This window comes from Larimichthys crocea, chromosome XXI (assembly GCF_000972845.2).
Source record: "Larimichthys crocea isolate SSNF chromosome XXI, L_crocea_2.0, whole genome shotgun sequence".
Taxonomy (NCBI): Eukaryota; Metazoa; Chordata; class Actinopteri; family Sciaenidae; genus Larimichthys; species Larimichthys crocea.
Genome location: NC_040031.1, coordinates 6,489,885 through 6,510,888, shown reverse-complemented (window position 1 = coordinate 6,510,888; position 21,004 = coordinate 6,489,885). Strand labels below are relative to the sequence as shown.

General features: G+C 42.7%; 1 protein-coding gene across 4 annotated transcripts in view; it reads left to right on the top strand.

Annotated features, from left to right (window-relative positions):
* Positions 1 to 5,385: 5,385 nt before the first annotated feature.
* Positions 5,386 to 21,004, top strand: part of brsk2a (BR serine/threonine kinase 2a) — a 158,781-nt gene continuing 143,162 nt past the window's right edge. For all 4 annotated transcript variants that reach the window (XM_027272573.1, XM_027272571.1, XM_019278603.2 and 1 more), the window contains exon 1: positions 5,386 to 5,793. In XM_027272573.1, the coding sequence (XP_027128374.1) occupies positions 5,700 to 5,793 (94 nt within the window). In that variant the 5' untranslated portion in view covers positions 5,386 to 5,699. The remainder of the gene's footprint in view (positions 5,794 to 21,004) is intronic.

Genomic DNA, 21,004 nt, shown 5'->3' with positions numbered 1-21,004 from the left:
GTGAGCTTCCAAATAGAGATTTGTGGAATGAATATAATGAAGATGACTCACTTAGCTGCTACAATGTTCGTGATCTGGCTTGGGGAGTGGGGGGGTTTATAATGTAAATGATACATGATGTGCCATATGTTTTCCTTTATGTCCATTAGATCTGGTGCACATAGCAAGGTTCTAAAGGCGAGCGTGAGTGACATTGCCAGAAGCAGATTTCGAATTGGCTAGAGAGGAAAGCTTGCTTTAGTATGTGTGTGAGTCATTTTCAAGGGTGTACAACAGAAAAAGGTCACCCATGTAGTCAGCCCCACAAGCAACCGCTCTTAGTGACTAAATGTGTATTGGCAAATGGTGAGTGCTTTTAAACAGGGATGTGTTTTCTTTTGTCAACAAAATATACATAACAGGGTGTAAAGTAGGAATGGTGGATGGTCCATTAGGAGATTTACTGGGGCTTAAATTGAAAAAGTGTGAAGTAAAAAATGTCAGCAGAGAATGCTGCTGATATAATTAAGCTTACATCATAGAGTGATCACAGAATAGGTGTTCCTGCACTCAAATATGTGTTGTGCTTCTCTAAACTCAAGCTGATAATGAGCCGGGGAGACAACAAGGATCGTGCATGCTGAATGAGTGATCAGTGAATTTATTACAAATGAATGTAGTTGTTTTAGTCCTTCACCCCACGCTGCCATTAAATGTCCCTGTGATTAGTGAGACGCACATAGCCAACCTAATTATCCAATGTCACAGCCAAACCCTCTACATGATTACTAACAGTTTGCTTCTTATACTGCAATTATGTTCTTTGCAATGGCAAAAAGCTATGATTAAAGAGGAAATGTTTGCTTAGTGTGCTTCTCTCTGTATGTGTGTGTGTGTTTGTAGGTAACCATGTGCATGCAACTAAAACTGCTTTTACTGTATTGTTTCACAGCTAACCACGTTAATCACAGCTCCAATGTCCACCTCTTGCTCTGTCAACTGCTTAATTGTAGAAAAGAAGAAAGCTCATTTTCAGGGTTCTATCAATGAAACAGATTATTCCACCTTTATTCTTGAACATACTTAGCTGTTAAGAGAGCTGTTTGGGGCTCGAAGGCTGCAGCAGCACAGAGAAGAAACAGAAGTAAAGTGGGTCAGATGACTGTGGTTGTGATTTCATGATGTCAGGAGAGAGAGGTGAGATGTGTGAGAGCGTATGATGTGAGGAAACCCAAGATAGAACCTCTATTGCTCTGCTGAGATCCTGTCTGACAAAATCTAGATAAAAGTATTTATTGCCATAATTGCATAGGAACAGTCAGTGTTTCTATATTCTATTATTAGAGCATTATGGATGTCCCCTTGGGGGGAGGTTGAGTGTTTGGGGATTGAGGATGAGTGAGAGAATGTGCATTTTTGTAACCAGCAGGGGGCAGTGGAGCTGCAGCTGTGTGACTATGAATCTGTGTGTGTGTGTGTGTGTGTGTGAGAGAGAGAGAGAGAGAGAGTGAGAGAGGCTTATTCCCTCTGGTGAGTATTCCCTTCAGTGCTTCACTCATGGGCATGTCAGTGTACAACTAGTGAACTATAGTGACATTTAAAATGAACACCAGTCGACTGCTGATCATGGTACACGAACACACTGGATGGTGAAACATATGTAGTTGTGTGTGAATGTGTACATTTGTGTGTGTGTGTGTATGTCTCATCTAACTCATTTACATATAAAAGTGGCTGGGGCTGAAGAGTCCCATACTCCTTGCACTAGTGTCCTCCAGTGTCTGTTTAATTACGAGGTATTTATCCCACATACATGTGACCACAATACACATAACTGCTGTGCACATGGACCCATCCTGTCGTGTTGCCCTTAAAGCTGCATCTTTGTTGAGTATAGGGATTTGGTTACCCTTTCTATTTATGATTCACCCTTTATTGCCTTGAGAACAGCTTTGCAGACAAGACTTGCATTCACTTACACTTATGCACACAAACCTGCTTGTGAGGGATGGAAATAATAGCCTTTCTGTCTACCATGCTCCTCTGACAGACATCTCAGAGACATTATGGAAAGAGTAACCTGTCCAATTGTTTCCCATGGGTGTGCCCTTTTTGACCTACCCCAGTCCTTCCTTGTGTCTGTAGCAGGAGGGTCACTACTGTATCTTAAAGAAGAGCACCACCTGAGATTTGTTCACTTTCTCTCCTTTGCTGTCACTGTTTCTGTCCCTGAGGCCTTTCTCCTCTCTTATAATTTTATCCACCCCTTTCCTCTCATTAGCCTGTGTGCTGCTCTCAAGCTCAAAAAGCCAACAGACCACTCTTATATTTGTCCTACAAAGGTCTGCTCATCCCGAAATCAACCTTCGTTGCCCTTTTATATTCATTCATCTCCTTTCCAGCTTTCTAAATGTTTGCAGATGAACACTAATAGTCTCCTCTGTATGTGGATGACACATTAATTAATCACGCACACCATGCTAGCCAATCCAATAACAGCCAACAGCTTCCAGCATGCGGCTAGTTGGCAATAAACAGTTTGTACAACCCTGAAGGGCTGTGAGTTCACATGTATGTGTTTGTGTGTGTAGCAGTTGTTCCTGGGTTGAGCATTACAATACTACCAGTTTGGGAATTTAACCCACACATATTTAGTTCAAGGTAATGTGTTTACGCCCCCCTGTTGAATTGGTCAGACTGCTACAAAGCTATTCATTATGTGGTAGTGTGGTGGAGCTATTATGCAGTCTGTGCTCCTTCTCGCGACCAGAGGTTATTGGACTCTTGCCACACATCAAATATGTTCCACTTTTTCAGTAAACTCCGTTTTTTTCCCCCCTCATCTTTCATCTCCCTCTCTAGCAAACAGATTTTTGTTAAAAGATAAACTTGATAATACTTTCTATCAAAAAGGTTTTGCACTGTACACGATATCCCATGATTTCCTTTCATTACAACATTGTTTGGTTGGATCGTTTGTTTGGGAATGGACTATTAGTATGCGCATCCTGTGGAGTCCCGGAGCCTGCAGTTGCAGGCGATTGCTATTTGGCCGGTAGTAAATTTGTGTTATCTAACAGGACTCTTTGATAATTCTCGCCTTGCTGAATATTACACAACATCCACAATACAAGGAGCTGTTTTGAATTTTGTTTATCCTGCTGATTGAATTTTGCAGCATGGAGGTTCTGTGGGTTACGGATGTAAATACGCACATACACACATGGCAATGTGCGCACACTTAACACCCAAGCTCAAACACAAACTAAGAAGACTTCTCATTAAAGTCTTTGCAGGGAAGAGGGAGAGAGGGATGTAGGCTGTGAAGGAGTGGAGAAGGATTGATGGGACACAGGGAGGTACAGGCAAGGTGATTAAAAACTCAAGCTACAGATGTTTCTGGAACACTTCAAAGTGGTGTGCCTGCCAGTGCCAGCGCTGGGCATGATGCATTATTGAGATGGTGCCCACCTGGCACCTGGCGCTGACATCACATGCCCGGTCCACCTGGCACCATGCAGTCACGTGGGTGACACTTTGGGTCACACCTCCTTGCACAAGCTCAGCTCCCAGTGTGATGAAGGGCATCAGGGGAAATGGCACACATGCTCAACACAGACCTCAAAGGCACTAAACTGGGGCATGTGCAGTTTGTAAACTTCGCTTCAGGAATGAAAAGTGAGGAGGAAGGAAATGTTCTTGTGAAGTGCGGCAATGCATTTCCTCTCTTACATCACTTGCATAGTGAATAAGACATTTTTAGATGTGAATATTTCTCTTCTACCTACAGGATTTATGCCTTAAATATAATTTCATTTCCTCACTTGGCTTGTAACTGCCTGGTTAAGTTTACAACACCATGCAGTTGTGTCATATTTAAGCAATATGGTGTTTTGTCTTGTGCGCAGTGGGAAGTTGAATGGAAATTAGATGATACACTACATACACTACTTTCTATTCAATAAATTATTGAAATACAATGATGATAATTCAGTAGAGTATTTCTTAGAGAAAGTCCTGGGAATCTTTCTTTGGTTATAACCAATGATGTGGTGTTGACGTAAATCTTTCTGTTTAATATTTCAGCAGCTGCCTCATCCTTGTATTGTATTAAAGAATATTTAGAGGTCATATAGCGTGTTTGTGTGTGCACATGAATATCTGTGTGTGTATGTGTGTGTGTGTGTGTGTGTGTGTTACTCCTGCATGTGTCCCTTGACACTTGTACCCTCTCAGGGTGTGAGGAACAGACAGAGGCCAGAGCCACAGTCACAGGTCTCAGACCAGTGGGGTGTGAAATGAATCAGAGAGCCAACACACTCTCCACCTGCTGCACACACACACACACACACACACACACACACACACACACACACCATGCGGTTGTATATGTGTGTGTGTGTGTGTGAGAGAGAGAGAGAGAGAGAGAGAGAGAGAAAGAAGGGTAAGAAAAAAGAGCATTGGGAAAGCACACAGAAAAACAAAGATGAGATGCTGTTGTACAATACTTTGTTGCAATTGCAAAAAGTGTAAATGTTGCACCGTAACACCGCACCACACCGCATAATGGTGGTTTTTCTTCAACACTTCAGTTTAGTTCAGTCTTTATTCTCCCCAAGGCTGGATTACCAACTGGACAAAGTGGACAACCCAGGGGAGCCAAACGCTCCAGGTTCACTGCATGCCAATTGCTTTTGTTAATTTGATTAATCATTTAAATTTGTTGGGGAATTTGCGCCACTAAAGTGCAGGGACCCTGTGTCAAAATCTTGCCTCATGGGTTTTGTTATTTAATTTCAAACCAAGCCCACATGATGTATATTCATGAATAATGTTTTAAATGACCACAAATTAAACCACAAATGAAGTGCTATTTCAGCTGGAGTACTGGTTGCAGTGGACGTCATGGGAATTTGGAGGTGATATAGAGGGTACTAACACATTGTACAGAGAGCAGTGTGTGAAGGGGTCAGTAAGAGCCCAACGATTTCACCACGATTGTCCGACAGCATTGCAAAACTTGCAGCATTGGACTTTTTTTTACTGCTCTCTTATTTATTTGTGTATTTATCAACTTGCCTTTATGGCCTTTACAGTCTTTTTTAAAATTATTATATAGTCATGTTTTTTTCTGCTCTAACGGTCCTTATCCCTTTGTGTTGCTTTTGTTTGGCCTGAGTATCCTGTTTGCACACGTCTTGAATTAAATTATGTATTCTTTTTTTTTTTTTTTTTTTTTAATTTATGTGGTGTTCAAACTCTCCTGATCACAACCTGCAACTTTTCTGGGGGAAAAAAAAAAAGCTAAAGTTGCTCCAGCAACAGGAAACAGGGCGGCAACGTTAGAGGGTATCCGGGTCTTTGATTGGCTGAATCCACTGTCAGTCATAACCCCCCCTGACGGCTCCGCAGCACCTCCCTCAGACGCACAGCGGCAGCGCAGCTTCCACCGACAATGATATTCAAGGCACTTGCGGCTCGTCTGCAGCGATAGGAGAGAACAGGAGGAGAGAAAGAGAGAACCTCACCTCCTCAAACAGCGAGTGAGGGAGGGCAAAAAAAAAAGAGACAGAAAAGCGGCAGAGAGAGAGAGAGAGAGAGGAAGAGAAGAGGCTGTGGAGTAAAAGAAAAGACAGCAGCGGCTTGGACCTCCAGCAAGGAGTGTTTTAATTGTCTTGCGCTTTATTATAAAGTGTCATAATTTCCCACACAGATTCGACATGTCCTCGTCCGGTAAAGACAACAGCGGTGCCCAACATGCCAATTACGTGGGACCTTACCGTTTGGAGAAGACGCTCGGGAAAGGACAGACAGGTTAGTTGGGACAGCTTGCTCGCTGCGTCCCCCTTTAATTGCACAATTTATTTTCAGAGCGCTCCGCAGCGAGTTGAAATTTGGCCGGCTGGGTGTCTGCAGGTGATAAATAACTAACCGCTTAGTTACAAACACCTGCCAAACCTTGTGTGGGGATTTTTCTTTTTTTTTTTGTGTTATTTATTCGCTGAGCTGACATAATCATTGTTCACACTGTGGGACGAGAGCGGTGGGATTTAGGTGATGTTGGTTTACATTGGTTTGCTGGTTTGTGCGTTGGCATTGGACTGGGTGTGTGTGTGTGTGTGTGTGTGTGTGTGTGTGTGTGTGTGTATCCAGGAGAAAAGCAACGTGGAAACCGTCCGACGTCAAAGATGTTGACAGTGTGATGGGCTATGAAAATGAACTTTTTTATGTCCTGAGTATCCCGTTTGTGTGTGCGTGTGTGTGTGTGTGTGTGTGTGTGTGTGTGCGTGTGTGCTGTGATTGGAGCACAGCGCTGTTAATCCCGATTTGCCTGATACATTGATCTATTCTTAGTCCGCAGGCAGGCAAGAAGGGAGGCAGGGAGGCAGGCGTTCCTCCTATAGGCTCTCACTGCAATACGTGGGTTTTCCTCCCGATGTGGAATAGAGGGTCCCACCTTGACAGATTACACCATGAGCTGGGAAATATAGAGCTACACTGATATTTATTCATATACCCCAGGGGGATGTAAACTGGGCTTCTTGAATAATGAACACATGCTTTATTACAGCAGAGACAGCAATGACACTGCAGTTTGGTAAAGTTGCACATGTTACAATTAGTGGTAAAAAAAAAAAAGAGGACGATGCTATGTAAGGTGATGCCTGTGTGTTGGTATGGCCTGTTTGCACTGTACAGTAGTTCAGCCTCTGCGGTCAACTACATGCAGCCAGTGGAGCCATGTGAAAGGAGAGGCAGGCACAGCCCCTGTGTATAAGGCAGCGATGGCAGGAGTGATGCAGCATGCCCTGTGTAAGCTTGCCACCTTTTAAGAGCGCAAAGAGAGAGTCAGAGACTTTTCCCCTCCTCTCTTCTCCTCTATGCCGAGAGATTTTCCTCCCATCTGTTGTCTAAAACGGCTACAATAGGCGTTACTTCGCCTACCCGGTCCAGCTGGTCATGCTGAGAAGCCGTGTGTGCGTGTAAATGTTTTGTGTGTTCTCTCAGACAGTATGCTTTCTTGAAATATTCTCCTGGTCACTTCATTCACCTGGCAAGTCCCCAGCGTTCATTAATGGTGTCAGGTGTATGTGTGTCCTCATTAGCTGATGCCCCTCTTTGACTGTAGGACAGCACAGGATGTTGAATGAACAGTGAGTTTGATGATGATACAAGATCTGCAGTAAGATGACTGTATGATTCAACACTGGAGATGAGTTGGTTCTTTCATAGCCGAATAACAACAAATGCAGCATTAAAAACACCATGGCTAGTCTCTCTTTTACTTGCTACTCATATTTAATCGTTTGTGTTTACAGTTACACTTACAGCCAGACTTTCTTCCAGATAGCTCTCAGGAGTGTCTAATGGCTGTTTATAGTAGTATAGAGCTGGCACTATGGTCTGCTGGGTACAGACGTTTAATGATATGTTTTCTCTGAGATCATCCATGGCTCAGGATGTATTTACGTGAGTGATGAGGTATGTTCGGATGCATTTTTCTCGCAAGCCTCAGATGTCATACCCATGGAGGCACAGTAAGCTACAGATCAGCGTGGATCATGACTTGTGTCAAACAACGTGGCCACTCACGCAGCTTTCAATTTGGAGAATTTCAACGATGTTTTACTTAAAGAGAATTTTCTAATTAAATGATATTCATTCACTTTGAATCCTTTGGGCCTGGTTTTTTCCAATTACATTTTCAGGCTTTAAATGTGCGGCAATAACCGGGCCCAGTATAATATATTTGTGTGTGTGTGTGTGTGTGTGTGTTCAGTGTTAGAAAAATCATTTGGTTACTGGCGTCTGTGTTGCTGTTCCACGCCAAACCTATTTTAGATTAATGACAGTGCATAATATCCCATTCGCCCATTAACCATTCGTTAATCTGTCAGATCTCTTTCCCAGGCCCAAGGAAAGGGTTGGCTTGGCAACTGTGAGCGCCCAATAAGCTGGGCTCGATCATGAGTGGCAGTCGGGACCGTCCAGTGGGTTAAATCCCTTGTGAGCTTTCCCAGGCTGTGGTTGGCTGGTATTATTAGAGGAGAGAAAGCGGAAGGCCTCTGGTTGATCTGGCTGTCCTGCTCAGAGAAGTGGTGCTGTTCTGTGTTCATTAAGTGATTAGGCCTTGTCCTGAGAGAGACACATACACAAACACACACACACATGGCCACCTCAGTGGTTCTGGTTTGGCTTCCTGATCTAATCCCCTACACAGCCAAAGTCTCCATGGCTTTCACTCACGCACTCACGTGGCCCAATGGTAGCAGGTAGTAAGACTGCTGACTTCTTGCCTGCTGCAGTGTCGCAGTATAAACAGTAGGATTTATTATTATTTTTTTTACAGTTTTTCTTCTAGTCAGAAGATACTGAAAAAGTATGCGCTCAGTGAGCACCAGACTTGTCTGTCTGTTTGATATGCCCCGTATCTCTCACATCTGCTCTTGCTTCCCTTCAGTTTTATTGCTTTCTCTCTGGTTTTTGAAAATCTTTGGGCGATTCCCTCTTTTGTCAGGTGTGCATTGGGGCCTGATAGGGTCTATAGATATGGAGTGTCTGCATGGCTGCCTACTGATTGGGGCAGAAGCCACAGAAGCATGGAGGCCATTTTCAAGCAAAAGACAGACATTGCGCTTCAGTGGCAAAACCTGGCAAAGGCATTGTATCTATGTATGAACGCTTCAGCAGCTGAGTCCTAGCAGTTTCCTTATAACTCCTGTCACTATGAAATTTCCAATGAACTTTTTTATCTTTTATCAAACACTGAATTAGCCTCCGTGTGATGTCTGTTTGGTTGTGTCTTGTTCTATATTAGCCTCACAAGCTTCTAATTGATGCCATAATGCAACGGCAACTTGTCAACTGATATCACATTTATAGCTCCCTTCGAGTGTCTCCATCGCAGTAGGGTTTGTAGCAACAGCCTTCTTGTGTTTCAGAATCTTAACGCTTTGTTTGACAAGCTGAAGATTGTGGATTTGTGTTTTTGCCATGCTGTGACTTAAGACCAGCTGAATCACCGCTCTGTTCCACTAATGCGTCGGAAAACACTGCCACGCTTCGCCTTTTACTCTGTTCCTGAAGGCTGTTGATTAGTGGAATAGAGGCCTATTGTCTGGAAAACACTGCCTTGTTAATCCAGTGTAAGTCCCTGTTTTTTGCGAGACTTGGATATTGACAGAGTAAGAGTTGGAGGCTGATGTGGAGGCTCCTTGATTCTTTGATTGACGTTTAGAGAGTGAAATCATCTGTGCTTCAGGGGCTTTCATATTGACTGTTCATCTGACAAAAAGCTGTCTGTGATGTTGCTTGTCTTGCTCTCTCTTTCTCTGTTTGCCACTCTCTGTTCCTGTCTATCTGCTGGAGAGTTCTTGTTCTGTGTTCACAGGGCTTACAAGGCATTTAAGCCAACATCCAGCTGTTTTTGTTGTCTCCATGTCAGCAAAGGGCCAGCCAGTTTGTAACTCTTACTGTGAGTTTCACTGTTGCAGTGTTTGGTTTGTGTCTGTGCATGGGAGAGTGAAAGAAACACTCTCATTTGTCTTTCTTTTCATTTATTTACACATGCACAATTTAACTAGAATGCTCTAAGAGTCTGGTACATTGCCCGGTAACGTAAAACCGTTAATTCGACGTTGATTGATAGCTGGTGAGCTGGGGGTGGTTGATTCAGATCAATGGGCTCTCCCAAAGATTTCCTGTCCTGGTGGAAGAGATCCATACTGTTTCGCAGCACATGATATTCCTGATGATGACAAGTGAGAAGGGAATGCTCAGTCGATGCTGTCAATGAAAAACCACTTGGCAAATCCACAGAAACCAAATGCATTTGTGTGCATATACGTGTGCGTTGCTTGTGAGCAGTGCAGGTGCTCATATTCTCTGTGATCTGTAGCCTCTGTGCCGCTAAAACAATCTTGATACTCATGTTGAGCTCAAACACAGGTGTCTATCTCCCCCGTGTTCACAAGATTACCCAGAAAAAAAGTTGTCAGCTTTGACCTTAAAATTGGTGAGTGAGGGAAATAAATGAAAGGCTGCTTCGATAGACCCATATTTCTGTGGGACAGTTCATAGATTTAAGTCAGAAAAGCTCTGACCCAATGGCTGGGCCGTGTTGCTCCCAGCTGGGTAGCACCCTGTGTTAGCAAGCTGGATCAGAACTGTGGAGCAGGACGCCAAACCTGAATGGCCTCAGCTGTTTGACTGTTTGGCTAAAGCCAAAGCCCGGCTCCATCAGCCCTGAAATGTATCCTAAATGGCAGGAATGTCTGTACCTCAGCTGATGCATATGTCCATTTTTTGACATGAACGTGCACAAACAGAAACTATGCCTCAAGTAAACTGAACTGGAACACCCCGCAGTCTTTTGACTGTCTGTGGCTTTGACTGAGGTTATATAATCATGATGGTCTCTGTCATTTTGTGCTCCTGTCCTCTCATCTGCCTCACTCCGTCTCTCTCGCCGCTCTGTTCCTTTTCCCCTAGCCAGTCAAGATTCATACAGGGATCCAGCCATGTGGTAAATCAGACAAGACCTCGGTGGAATTGCATCGATTGGGAGGAATGTATGTAGCCAACGATTTTCAGAGATTAATGATGAGGAAAGATGTGGAGAACTGGGGGGGTGGAGGAGAGAGAAGGAAGGATGTAGGCAAGGAGAAGGAGGAGGAAAAAAAAAACCTTGAACTGAGAGAGCATGAAGCAGTCTTGAACGTTCGGACTGCAGTGGAGGTTATTAATTAAGGCAAAGTATTGATCATTCTCTTTATTACTCTCCCCTCCTCCCTTATTTTCATCTCTCTATTGCTGACCCCCAGAGGAGGAAAGGGCTCAATCTTTAGATGGGAGGTCATTGAATAAGTGAGGGATTGCTGGAACAGTGTGTGTGTGGGCAATGAATGAGTGTGTGTATTTTTGTGTGTATTCTTTTGGACAGGCCCCATCGCATCCTATTTGGGTTTCATCCTAACACTGTGCATCCACCGTCAGTATCTCTCTGCCGTGTCATACAGCGTGGAGAATCTGGTTAGGATGACATGGTTCTAGGGTCCATTTTCCCTCATTTATACCAAGACACACTACACGCACACCCTATCACCGAGGTGCCCGTGTAATGTGTTATCGCCTCATGCTATTTCAAATTTCATTGTGATAGTTTTCCAGCGCAGCACAGAGAATGCAAGCAGAACAACACCATTTCTCTTTTCGCCGGCGCTCCAAATTGTCACATTTTATATATGACTTCACACAGTTGTTTCAATAAAATACAAATGGTGATTTGCTTCTAGACATCCCTGTACCAGCCCCTACTCTTTGTGCACTTTTTATGCTGCCAGTCAGTCAGTCAGCTGGTCACTAAGTCGGCTGCCATGTCTTTTGGTCTTTGTCAACATTTAAGACGTACAGTATATATTAAACGTCTGTGCACACAGCAGTAGGCGTAATCAGCCTGGTTTTCTCTCCTCTCTCCTCTCTCTCACCCAGCTCAGATTAACCCTTGCTGAGCCGCATGTCTGGCTCTGACTGTGAGAACGCTGGGTTGGTTGCCAAGGTTGGTTGTCTGGTTGTCATGGTTTCCCTGCTTCTTGCTGGTTCCCAGTCTGCCCTCCTGAAGAATGAAAAGGAATGCTCTCTCTCTATCTCACTCTCTCTGATGCTCTCATTTATTTCTCTCTCCTGCTCTTTAAGTGGCTGCAATCTGAAGTTCATCATCATCCTCCAACGCTTTCCATGCATACAACTTTGTCTTTATCTGACTTGTTTCTGTTTATCTGCCCTGTGAATGAATGTTTGACTATGTTTTCACACACTCTGCATGTATACGCGTGCCCATACTTGTAGAGGCTATGTGCTTGTGTGTGTGCTCAGACATACGGTCATGGATCAGACAAGCTTGCCCTGCTCTGTGCTCTACGCTGTGTGCTGTGTTCCCATTTAAATCTGGGAGATTAGCACATGTGGGGAGCCTCGGCTTTAGTTGCCGTCAGCTCAGCTAGCCTTGGCAGGCTGTCCTCAGATCAGGGGAGAAGCTCTGTGCTCATCCCCCCATTGCTGTCTGCCCCGCTGTACCTTATCCATTATCAAATAGATGGGTGGGCCAGTGACCTTGACTTTGGTACAGTTTTGTAATGCTGCAGCACACTTAGACAGTTCACACAGCTGCATTTTGTCACAGGATTGCCTTACAGGACATAAATGTAAAACTAAATTTTTGTTTATGTGATGAATTTTTAAAAATTTCATTCTGTCATTGTAAAATTCCAAAAAAAGGATTGTTTTATTATTTTAAGTGACATTGGCAATTCCTTTTAATTTGTAAATCTTAATTTTTTCTCAGTCCGTAGTGAAAATGCACACAGAAGCAATTTTGTTCACTAAATGAGCAAATCAATTGTACTTGATTTACTTTTTCTAGTTTAGTGTCATAGTATAGATTAAATTAATTTACATATTTAGTCAATTTGGCTATTTCACTTGGGATGCCTTGTCATTAAGATAATATCGGTTTGCTTGCAGAGTTTTATTTACGAGAGTATCATTGCATTTCCAGTGTGAATACAGTGAATGAATGACTTTTAAATTACACAAAACAATGCCTTTGCTTCAGCAGACCTGCTGGAAACTCCCCTTGGACTGTTTTCCAAGAAAAATACATGAATGAAAATGTGCGCTCATTTACTGTGTGCAGCACATCCCAGATGGCAGGGGAAGGGTAATTGTGATGCATTCGGAGTTTTCACTGCCACTCGCTCTGTTGTTAGCACTTAAGGCTATGAAGCACAATGCCGCCCATGCCTGAAACACCTGAGATGTGGCTTGGCACGTGAAGCGAAAGCAGACAGCCCTCAATGAGATTAGGTTAGATGAGCATGACTGGTCACAAACCAACAACCTGTGCTCGCTGCTCGTCTCTGTGGCACTGACTTCTGACACTTGGCCAGACTAAAGAGAATTAGCACTATGTTAGCCAGCTCGACTTATTTTATCTCAGCTGGGAACATCAAGGAGTCTGTTATTCACAGAGAGAGGAAGGAGGGCAGGTTCAGTTTGCTATTCTGATGACGCTGGGGAGTGTTGTTGCCAGTTTACAGAAAAACCACCTGGATCACAGGTGTTCCTGCATCAGTGGTCCAGCCAAGACAAACTGTTTCTTCTGTTTGCTTTTCCTGTGTTGCCACTTCATCAGAGAATGGGTCAGTGCTTTGAGTCTGCTGCCAGGTCAAATCTGCTGTCATGACTATGTATGAGGATACAATCAGATCACAGGGAGATGTCATACTTGAGACAGTGAGTCCAGCAATGAGTCTTTGTGTTTTTCCCCCATCTGGCCTGAATTGTAGATTGAGCCTGTGCTACTTTCCTCCAAATCTCTGGCCTTGCGTTTGTGCAGTGCTGTACTGGTTTGTGAAAGTATTTCAGCATAAATCTTTTAATACTGCCAGCACGCTCGCCCATTTGGATTTTGCCTGATTTCTACTGGCTGATGGTTTACCAACAAGCTTTCAGCCTTTTCTCTGTATTGTGATGTAACCTTCTTTAATGGTGGTCTGCAGTACACTCAGATTATAAATACAACACCTGATCTTTGGATTATGGAGTTTATAGAGTTACTCTAATAGGCATGACCATACTATTTACACTATTCACACTGCTCTTGTGTGACCTGGCCAGAATTCCTACGTTAATTCTTTTGTTCTTAGCAGATTTATAAAAACAGGCCCTACAATCAACAACTTATGTTGGTTTTGTAATGAATAATGATGCCAAAAAATTCAGCAAACCCAATTTGCTACTTCTGTGAGATCAGAAGCTGTAATGGCAGCCTTTGTACAGAGTGAATAATCCATCAGTCCAGTGACCTTTTGGCCTTTTACAACCCATGGAGTGCACTCTGTTACTGCAAAACATTTTTCTTTTTCAGGTGCCATTTGATCTCTTTCTCGTACTTCTTTTTTTCTGTCTTGTGTTTTTGCTTTTTATTGCAGCTATTTGTATAATTGTTGATTATCAAAAATGAAAATGGAATGTTTCATTCAAAAACATGAAATAGATGCCTCTGAGATTCTCTGTTTTACATCATATTTCATATTTCATTTTTCACTATTTTCTTACATTTTATAGACAAAATTATTATTTGATTTATCTAGACAATTATTAGCAGATTAATTGACAATTAAAAAAAACAAACAAAAAAACAATACTTTGGTGCAGCCCTAGCTTTATTTTTAATGGAACAGCTGATGGAATGATTAAAGGAGAAAGGCGGAGGTTCCATCTCTTTATCCCAAATGGTTAACTTTTTTGATTCATCACTAAAAGCTGCTTATTTCTGAGGTGGCTGCTGATGTTGCTGCTGTGTGTGTGCGTGCGCGCTAGTGTTTTAGTGTGCACCGCGTGCTCCTGTTTTATGGGCTCTCTGCCGATACAGCACAGCGTCTGAGAGCTGTAACTCATGGGACACATGAGAGAGACCGAGAGGAGGGGGGTGCTGGGTTCACAAAAGGAGATAGTTTCTGAGTGGGGAAAAAGAGTCACAGCAGTAAAGCATCTCTCAGGGTCAGTGCCTCTATTATCATTCAAATCCAGGAACACACACACACACACACACACACACACACACACACACACACACACACACACACACACACACACACACACACACAGGAATGTGCTGTGCAGCACCAGAGTGAATGATTTTTAGTTTTCTCAGGAATCCCAGCTCTCCCTTTGACTGCAGCAGAGCTCTGACGTCATCACTAGAGGAAATGCAGCCACAGCAGGAAGAACTGCTCATGATAGCATGAGGACACACACAAACACGCACACTTCTTCATGCCTTAAGGACATTTGGGAAGCGTGATCCTATTCTCTTCAATCGTGTCCTCTGTTTAACATCAAGTGTTGATCTGTCAGTGCAGGAACTTTGCAAAATATTTCATGCAGTCAGTAAAGAAAACTGTATAGATGTAGCTAATATATTGACTTATGCATATATGAGTTTTGACTGTCTCGGTCTCTATGCTTTTGATGTGAAGAGTCAGTAGCCATAGCAACACTGAGACACATTTTCATGCGCTATTTCACATGCTGAGGGCATGAGTGTAGCTCTGGTCAAGTAAGTTGTTATTTTGGTTGGTCAGCTGCTGTCCTCAGTGCTGTTTGGATGTATTATGGTTTCTATAATGAGAAACATGAATGTCCATTTGCCTGTGTCAGTGTGTCTTGCGTATGCAAGCCTGTGTGGGTTTCAGAAAAGCTGACGAAACCGTGTGACTCATGTTATGATCATTGTGACAGCTTTTGTTCTCTTTGTGTGTTGCACTCTCCACCTGTTTGCTTTATTGGGCATTTATTTTGAAAATAGGACTGCATCTGCTCACTGCATCTATTTCTGTTTTTTCAGCCGAATGCTTCTCTCAAGAAAATATGGTCATGTTACCTCTGGGAAACATCACTCAAACAGTAATAGCATTGTTTTGGAATTACTAGTTATGGATGGCTCCCTGTCTCACTCATTCAATAGCTGATAAATCTGCATTTATTAATGAAAGATTTATTTAAATTACTACAGAACATTTCAATAAAAGTACAAATATTGTTTAGGTAAAATGAAAAACATAAAACAACTAAATATTCCATACTTGCTGGTTTTCCTAATGTAAAGAAAAAACCTATTGTATCAGCTCAGCTGCTTTCCTTTTTATACATCTGATCTCCAAAATGGTTTTATTGTGGTTACCTTAATAGACACAGCACAACCTACCTCTCTTTTCTATTTCTACATCAATTATCCCTTTTCCCACTCGTCTTGTCACACCCTTACTTCTTGACCCCTCTTCCTCCTGTTCCTTCATTTCCCCGCCTCGTACCTAATGGAGGTATTCCCCTGCAGCCTCCAGGCCTCGTACTGCCATTCTGCTCAGGTAGGGCTCATTTCATGCAGGATGATTATATCTCACTGGCAGCAGGGCCGGATAAGCCAGAGTGTTGTGGACCTGCACAATTGCAGGAGGAATTCAATTAAATCTAAAAAATACATACTCCCCTTACAGTATATACCTGCCAATCAGCAGACATGCACGGTGCGTCCAGTATGCATGTAGTTTCACACACTCACATTCACACATATGCAGAAGCAAGTATGGAATATAAAAAATGCACATGCACAGTACAATAGACATTCATGCGCATACAACTGGCTCGATCTGCAGTGTTTTTAATAGCACAGTCATGTGCCTAGTGCACAAATTGTTATGAGATTACCCTCTCCCCTTTCTGTTCTTCTATCTCATGTCTTTAGCTGAGTGATGGAAAGAAAAATAATATTTGTCGCATTAAAAATAGCAAGTCGCACACATAGCCATGTGAAAGTATCTGTGTAAATGGGCCAATTTGATGCGAAAGGAGCATTAGTCATAGTATGTCTAATAAAAGAAGAAGAAGCATATCCTGTGTTGGATTTATGGACCAGAGCTGGTAATTGCTTGTAAAGACTGATTTGAGCAGAATTTACCCCTGTACTTCATGTAGCCAAACCACAGGGGGGAGATGACAGTAGAAACCTAGTGACCTAGAGATTTTGAGTTTTTTTTTTTTAACACAGAAAAATAGAGATATTCAAAAGTTTAGTCAGACTGAGGAGATGCCTCGTCTTCTCAGCTGGAAATAGTGAACTCTTGGTGTGTTGGCCCATGTTTCTAATGCCCTTAAGCCTGTGATTTTATCTGTACGACTTGGGCTGATTAGGCTTGCATGGGACCTGAATTTATTACTTTGTCTTCACCAGTGTCATTATACTTCAACCTCTTATATTCACTCCTTAATGAGACTTTATGAAATATTCAAACCTTTACCTGGAGGAGTTCGGTGTCTCTGTGTGTGTGCGCCCAGCTCTGTATCCTTGCACATCCCTGTGTATGTATCAGCAGTTTTTGATCTCTCTCTTAGCACTGACAAATGCTGCAAGACAAGAGACAGACACAGGAACACATTTGCATGCACCTGCAGACAGATATGATTTGATTTGCCATAATGATTTGTTATTCCAGAATTTACCATCCCAGCTGATGAGGAGTCCAGTAGATGAGGCTCATTAAGCCCAGAGAGAGAGGCGCTTGTTGGCTGGGTGTATGATAGTCTTACTCTGGGCCTCCTCTCTTATTTATCCCAACTCTTTCTTTCGCCGTCTGTCTCTCCCTGAGCACAACACTAAATCAAGCAGACCTTTTAATTAAAAGACACATTTTTCTCAGCCCTAAACACACGATAAATAGGCTGAGCCACCCATGGACACAAAACAGACACACAGTACTTGTCACCCCTTTTAAAAGATAGACTTTAAACTGTATATGAAACTAACACAATGAAAGGAGAGCTGAAAAACACCCCATTCCTCAGAGGTAGTTAATATACCCCCCTTGTCTTATTTGACTTCAGGAAAAGACCCCCCTACCGCCCTTGTCCCCTTTGAAGAGCTCTTTAATGAAGTGTTCTTGTTCCCTGAGAATTATACTGTAGAAGCTTTTATGTCACGTATAAGATGTCCCATGTATGAGGGCACAGAGATGACAGAAAGCTCATAGAGGCCTTCTCCTGGGGGCCGAGATGTGTGTCCAGACTACAGAATGATTCATTAAGCGAGTCCCAGGACTCACATCGGGCCTCTTCTGGATCACACAGAGGCTCTCTGCCTCTGACCCTTGCCTTTATACGCACCTCACACACTGCAGTTTCTGATTTCTCATGGAGAGCTTAAGAGTGGTTGGTGAAGAGTGGGAGACGGGTTCTATATAAGAAGTCCTCCATAAAGCGATTACCGATCTCCCTTTGGGCGCTTTCACACTTTAATGGATAAAGAAAATGAATGGTACTTATTTCAAATAGCTTCCAGGCAGTTTGTGTTTTTAATGTTCAAATGTGTTTTAAGTATTTTAGCTACTGAAAAGGAAGGGTTTGAATGAGTTTGTCTATGCGTACAGTAGCCATTGGTTCTAACCTCAAACACAGATGTTGCCTTCGCACGCATGGCCACTTTGTAGCCCTTTCATGCACTCGCATATACCCCCTCATGCAAATGTTTCCTATGGAGGTTAATTAGGGCTGGATTGTTCAGTGCTAGGGATCTGATAAACTAGATGAACTGATTTTTTTAATCACCCTATAGATACTTAATTTCTGTGGCCAGTGTTTAGGGAGTAAAAAAAATTATATCACTATACATGATGGACATAAACATGTTTTTAAATTTTTTTAAATTTAGATATCCCTAAGTCCACATGTGCACATGTGTTAGTCTGTTAGTGTGTGATTAATCTCTGAGGGCCAGAGGTGATGGGGTCAGAATGGAGGGGTCTGTGGAGCTAATGACAATGATTAAGAAGAGAGTTTGGAGGGGCTTAACCTTCATCAGGCTCTACTCCTCAACATGCCCCACCCCCTCCAGGACATCAGTAGCATTATCAGAGTGAAACCAGTGGCCATGCTCCATCAGGAATGGATGCCATAATAACCCACAGTAGGAACCAGCTTCCTTCTGCTTTCTCCTGAAGTCTCTGTTTCCAGGTAAATTGCTTGATCTGATAAACACTGTGGCGGCATGGATGAGTGAGCTCAAGTCTTTCACATATTATAATAAAGCAACATTTTACACGCTCTTGTCTTGGGAAAAAAAAAAAAAAGTCCTTTGTATGTGTTAGCTTTAGCCGGGTTTTTTTTAGTAAGTATATTTGAAATAGTGTATTTAATAGTAGAGTAGCACTCTCCCAAAGGACAGCGCTTATTCATTTTAAAACTTGCACAGCTAGTTATTTAAACAGTCAAATATGCGGCTATTAGCAAAAGCATTAGGTGATGGATTGCCTCATTTAGCCGTGCAGTGCATTGCAGAACAAATTTAAATGTGCCTTGAAGCCTCTGTTGGCTATTCACCATATTACTTGAAACAGCCCTATTTGCTTTTATATGTTTCTCTCATAATATACAAGCCCGTGTCAATATGGCTTTTATTAGATTTTGGTGCCCTAAACCTCAAAAATAGTCTCTGGTGGCACATGATGACAGCCAACTTGTTCCTGATAGGAAAGGTGTGAGGAGTTTACCAACTTACTCGACACCTGTGAGAGACCAGAACAAATGAGAGTCAGACACGAGAGCTTTACTTTGTACAAAGGGCACCCTGCCACTGCAACATCTAAGCTACAGATAGCAGAGAGGCACAGAGCAGTTCCTTGTTCCTTTATTTATAGAAGTTTACATGACATGTGACTGGACAGGGGCAGTCCCTGTTCCAGTAAAATAAAACATTTGATTCATCATGAGTACAGTGTAGTAAGATGAGTACAGTGTAGTAAGACTACTGATGCTGGGACATGTGACATTCTTTTAGCCTTCTAACAAAAGGAAAATAATGTGTTTGTATTATTTGACAAAAGCAATATTTAACTTCCAAAGTTCTTAAAATGTTAATCATATGGATGAGTGATTAGTCCAATTATAATAACACAAATAATGGTCTGCGTTTATATTAGTTTAGCCAGTTAGTAAAAACAAATTAATTAAGCCAAGCCACATTAGCCTACGAGATATTTTATTTGGACTTGTAATAGCTTTTAAATTGGTTGACTGCTTACATATTTCCAATCAAAAATTGCAAATGATCCCCCACCATATTAAAATCACTGGTCGCCTTACTTTTAATAGGGGTTCCCCAAATTCTCCAAGCCTGTAGTGATATATGAGTTAAATCCACATCGTAAGCCCGGTGCAGGGGTGAGACTGAACTAAGAGCTGAGGTCTTTTTAATGGCTTTTTACTAACCTCATTCTTTTTCAAAGGTGCTTTTCCGTGCTCTGCTCGCTTTCCCTTTCCCATCAGCTTCTCGCTCGCCCCCTTCAACCCTCCCTCATTTTCATCCTCTCTTTATTTTTTTCTGCCTATTCAACTCTTCCCTCTCGCCCCACCCTGCTATTTCTCTCTTCCTCTACCTCTCTGTATTACCCTTTCTCAGCCTAATGGGATCACCGGTGAACATGTCTCCCTGTCTAGCTGTGCTCTCTACGATATCCTCGCTTATCGCTGTGAAGTTAATGAAATGGAGTACAAGAATGACCCCTTCCTCCCATTGCTTCCTTACCTACCGTGTCTTCATCCCTTCATCCCAACCCCCTTCTCTTTCTAAATATCTTTATTCTTGTGTCCTTGTTGTTCCTTCTTTCTGACTTTGAATCTTTATTTCTTGTGGTTCGAGACTTCGAGATTATTTTACTCCCCTCTCTCCCGTCTCTGACTCTTAATCCTACTCGTCGCACACAATCGATGAAGCCGTAAATGCATTTCTTCCCTTTCATCAGTATTGTTATCTCCCACAATCCCTTTTTAAATTTCTGTATTCTGCTGCCTCACCTAATGGAAAGGCTTGGATGCACACAATGTGTGTGCACAGTAAGCACAAACACCACCTGCCTTCCTACTCCCCAGGCCTTCTTTTAATGCTTTCCTTTCTCTCCCAGGCAATATTAGGCTTTTATGAATGACCTACAGTCTCATTTTGTATAACCTGTAATGTACAGAGGGAGAAGAGAGCTGTCTGTGTGTGTGTGTGTGTGTGTGTGTGTGTGTGTGTGTGTGTGTGTGTGTGTGTGTGTGTGTGTGTGTGTGTGTGTATGCACCAGAGCTTATCATGTCAAACCTCCCTACCTGTCAGAAATGTCACACATGGTGTTGCCCACACAGATGGCTTTGCTGGTGGGCTGTGCATACGTATAATGCTGTCATCGTATGCGTGTTTGAGTTTGTGCTTGTCTGACCGGTCTCTCAGTATTATGCACAAATGCTGCCTGTAGCTTGGCTCATGGCTTAGTGAATAAGGAAAATACATAGAGATCATTTGTGCTCTGGAGAAATGATCTGTCACAAAGCCACTTTACTGATGCTGAATGTACCCGCACGCTCGCACACGCACCAAGCACATACAAATACGCCACATGGGCTGGCACACCCAGTGAGTTCAGACAGCATGTCA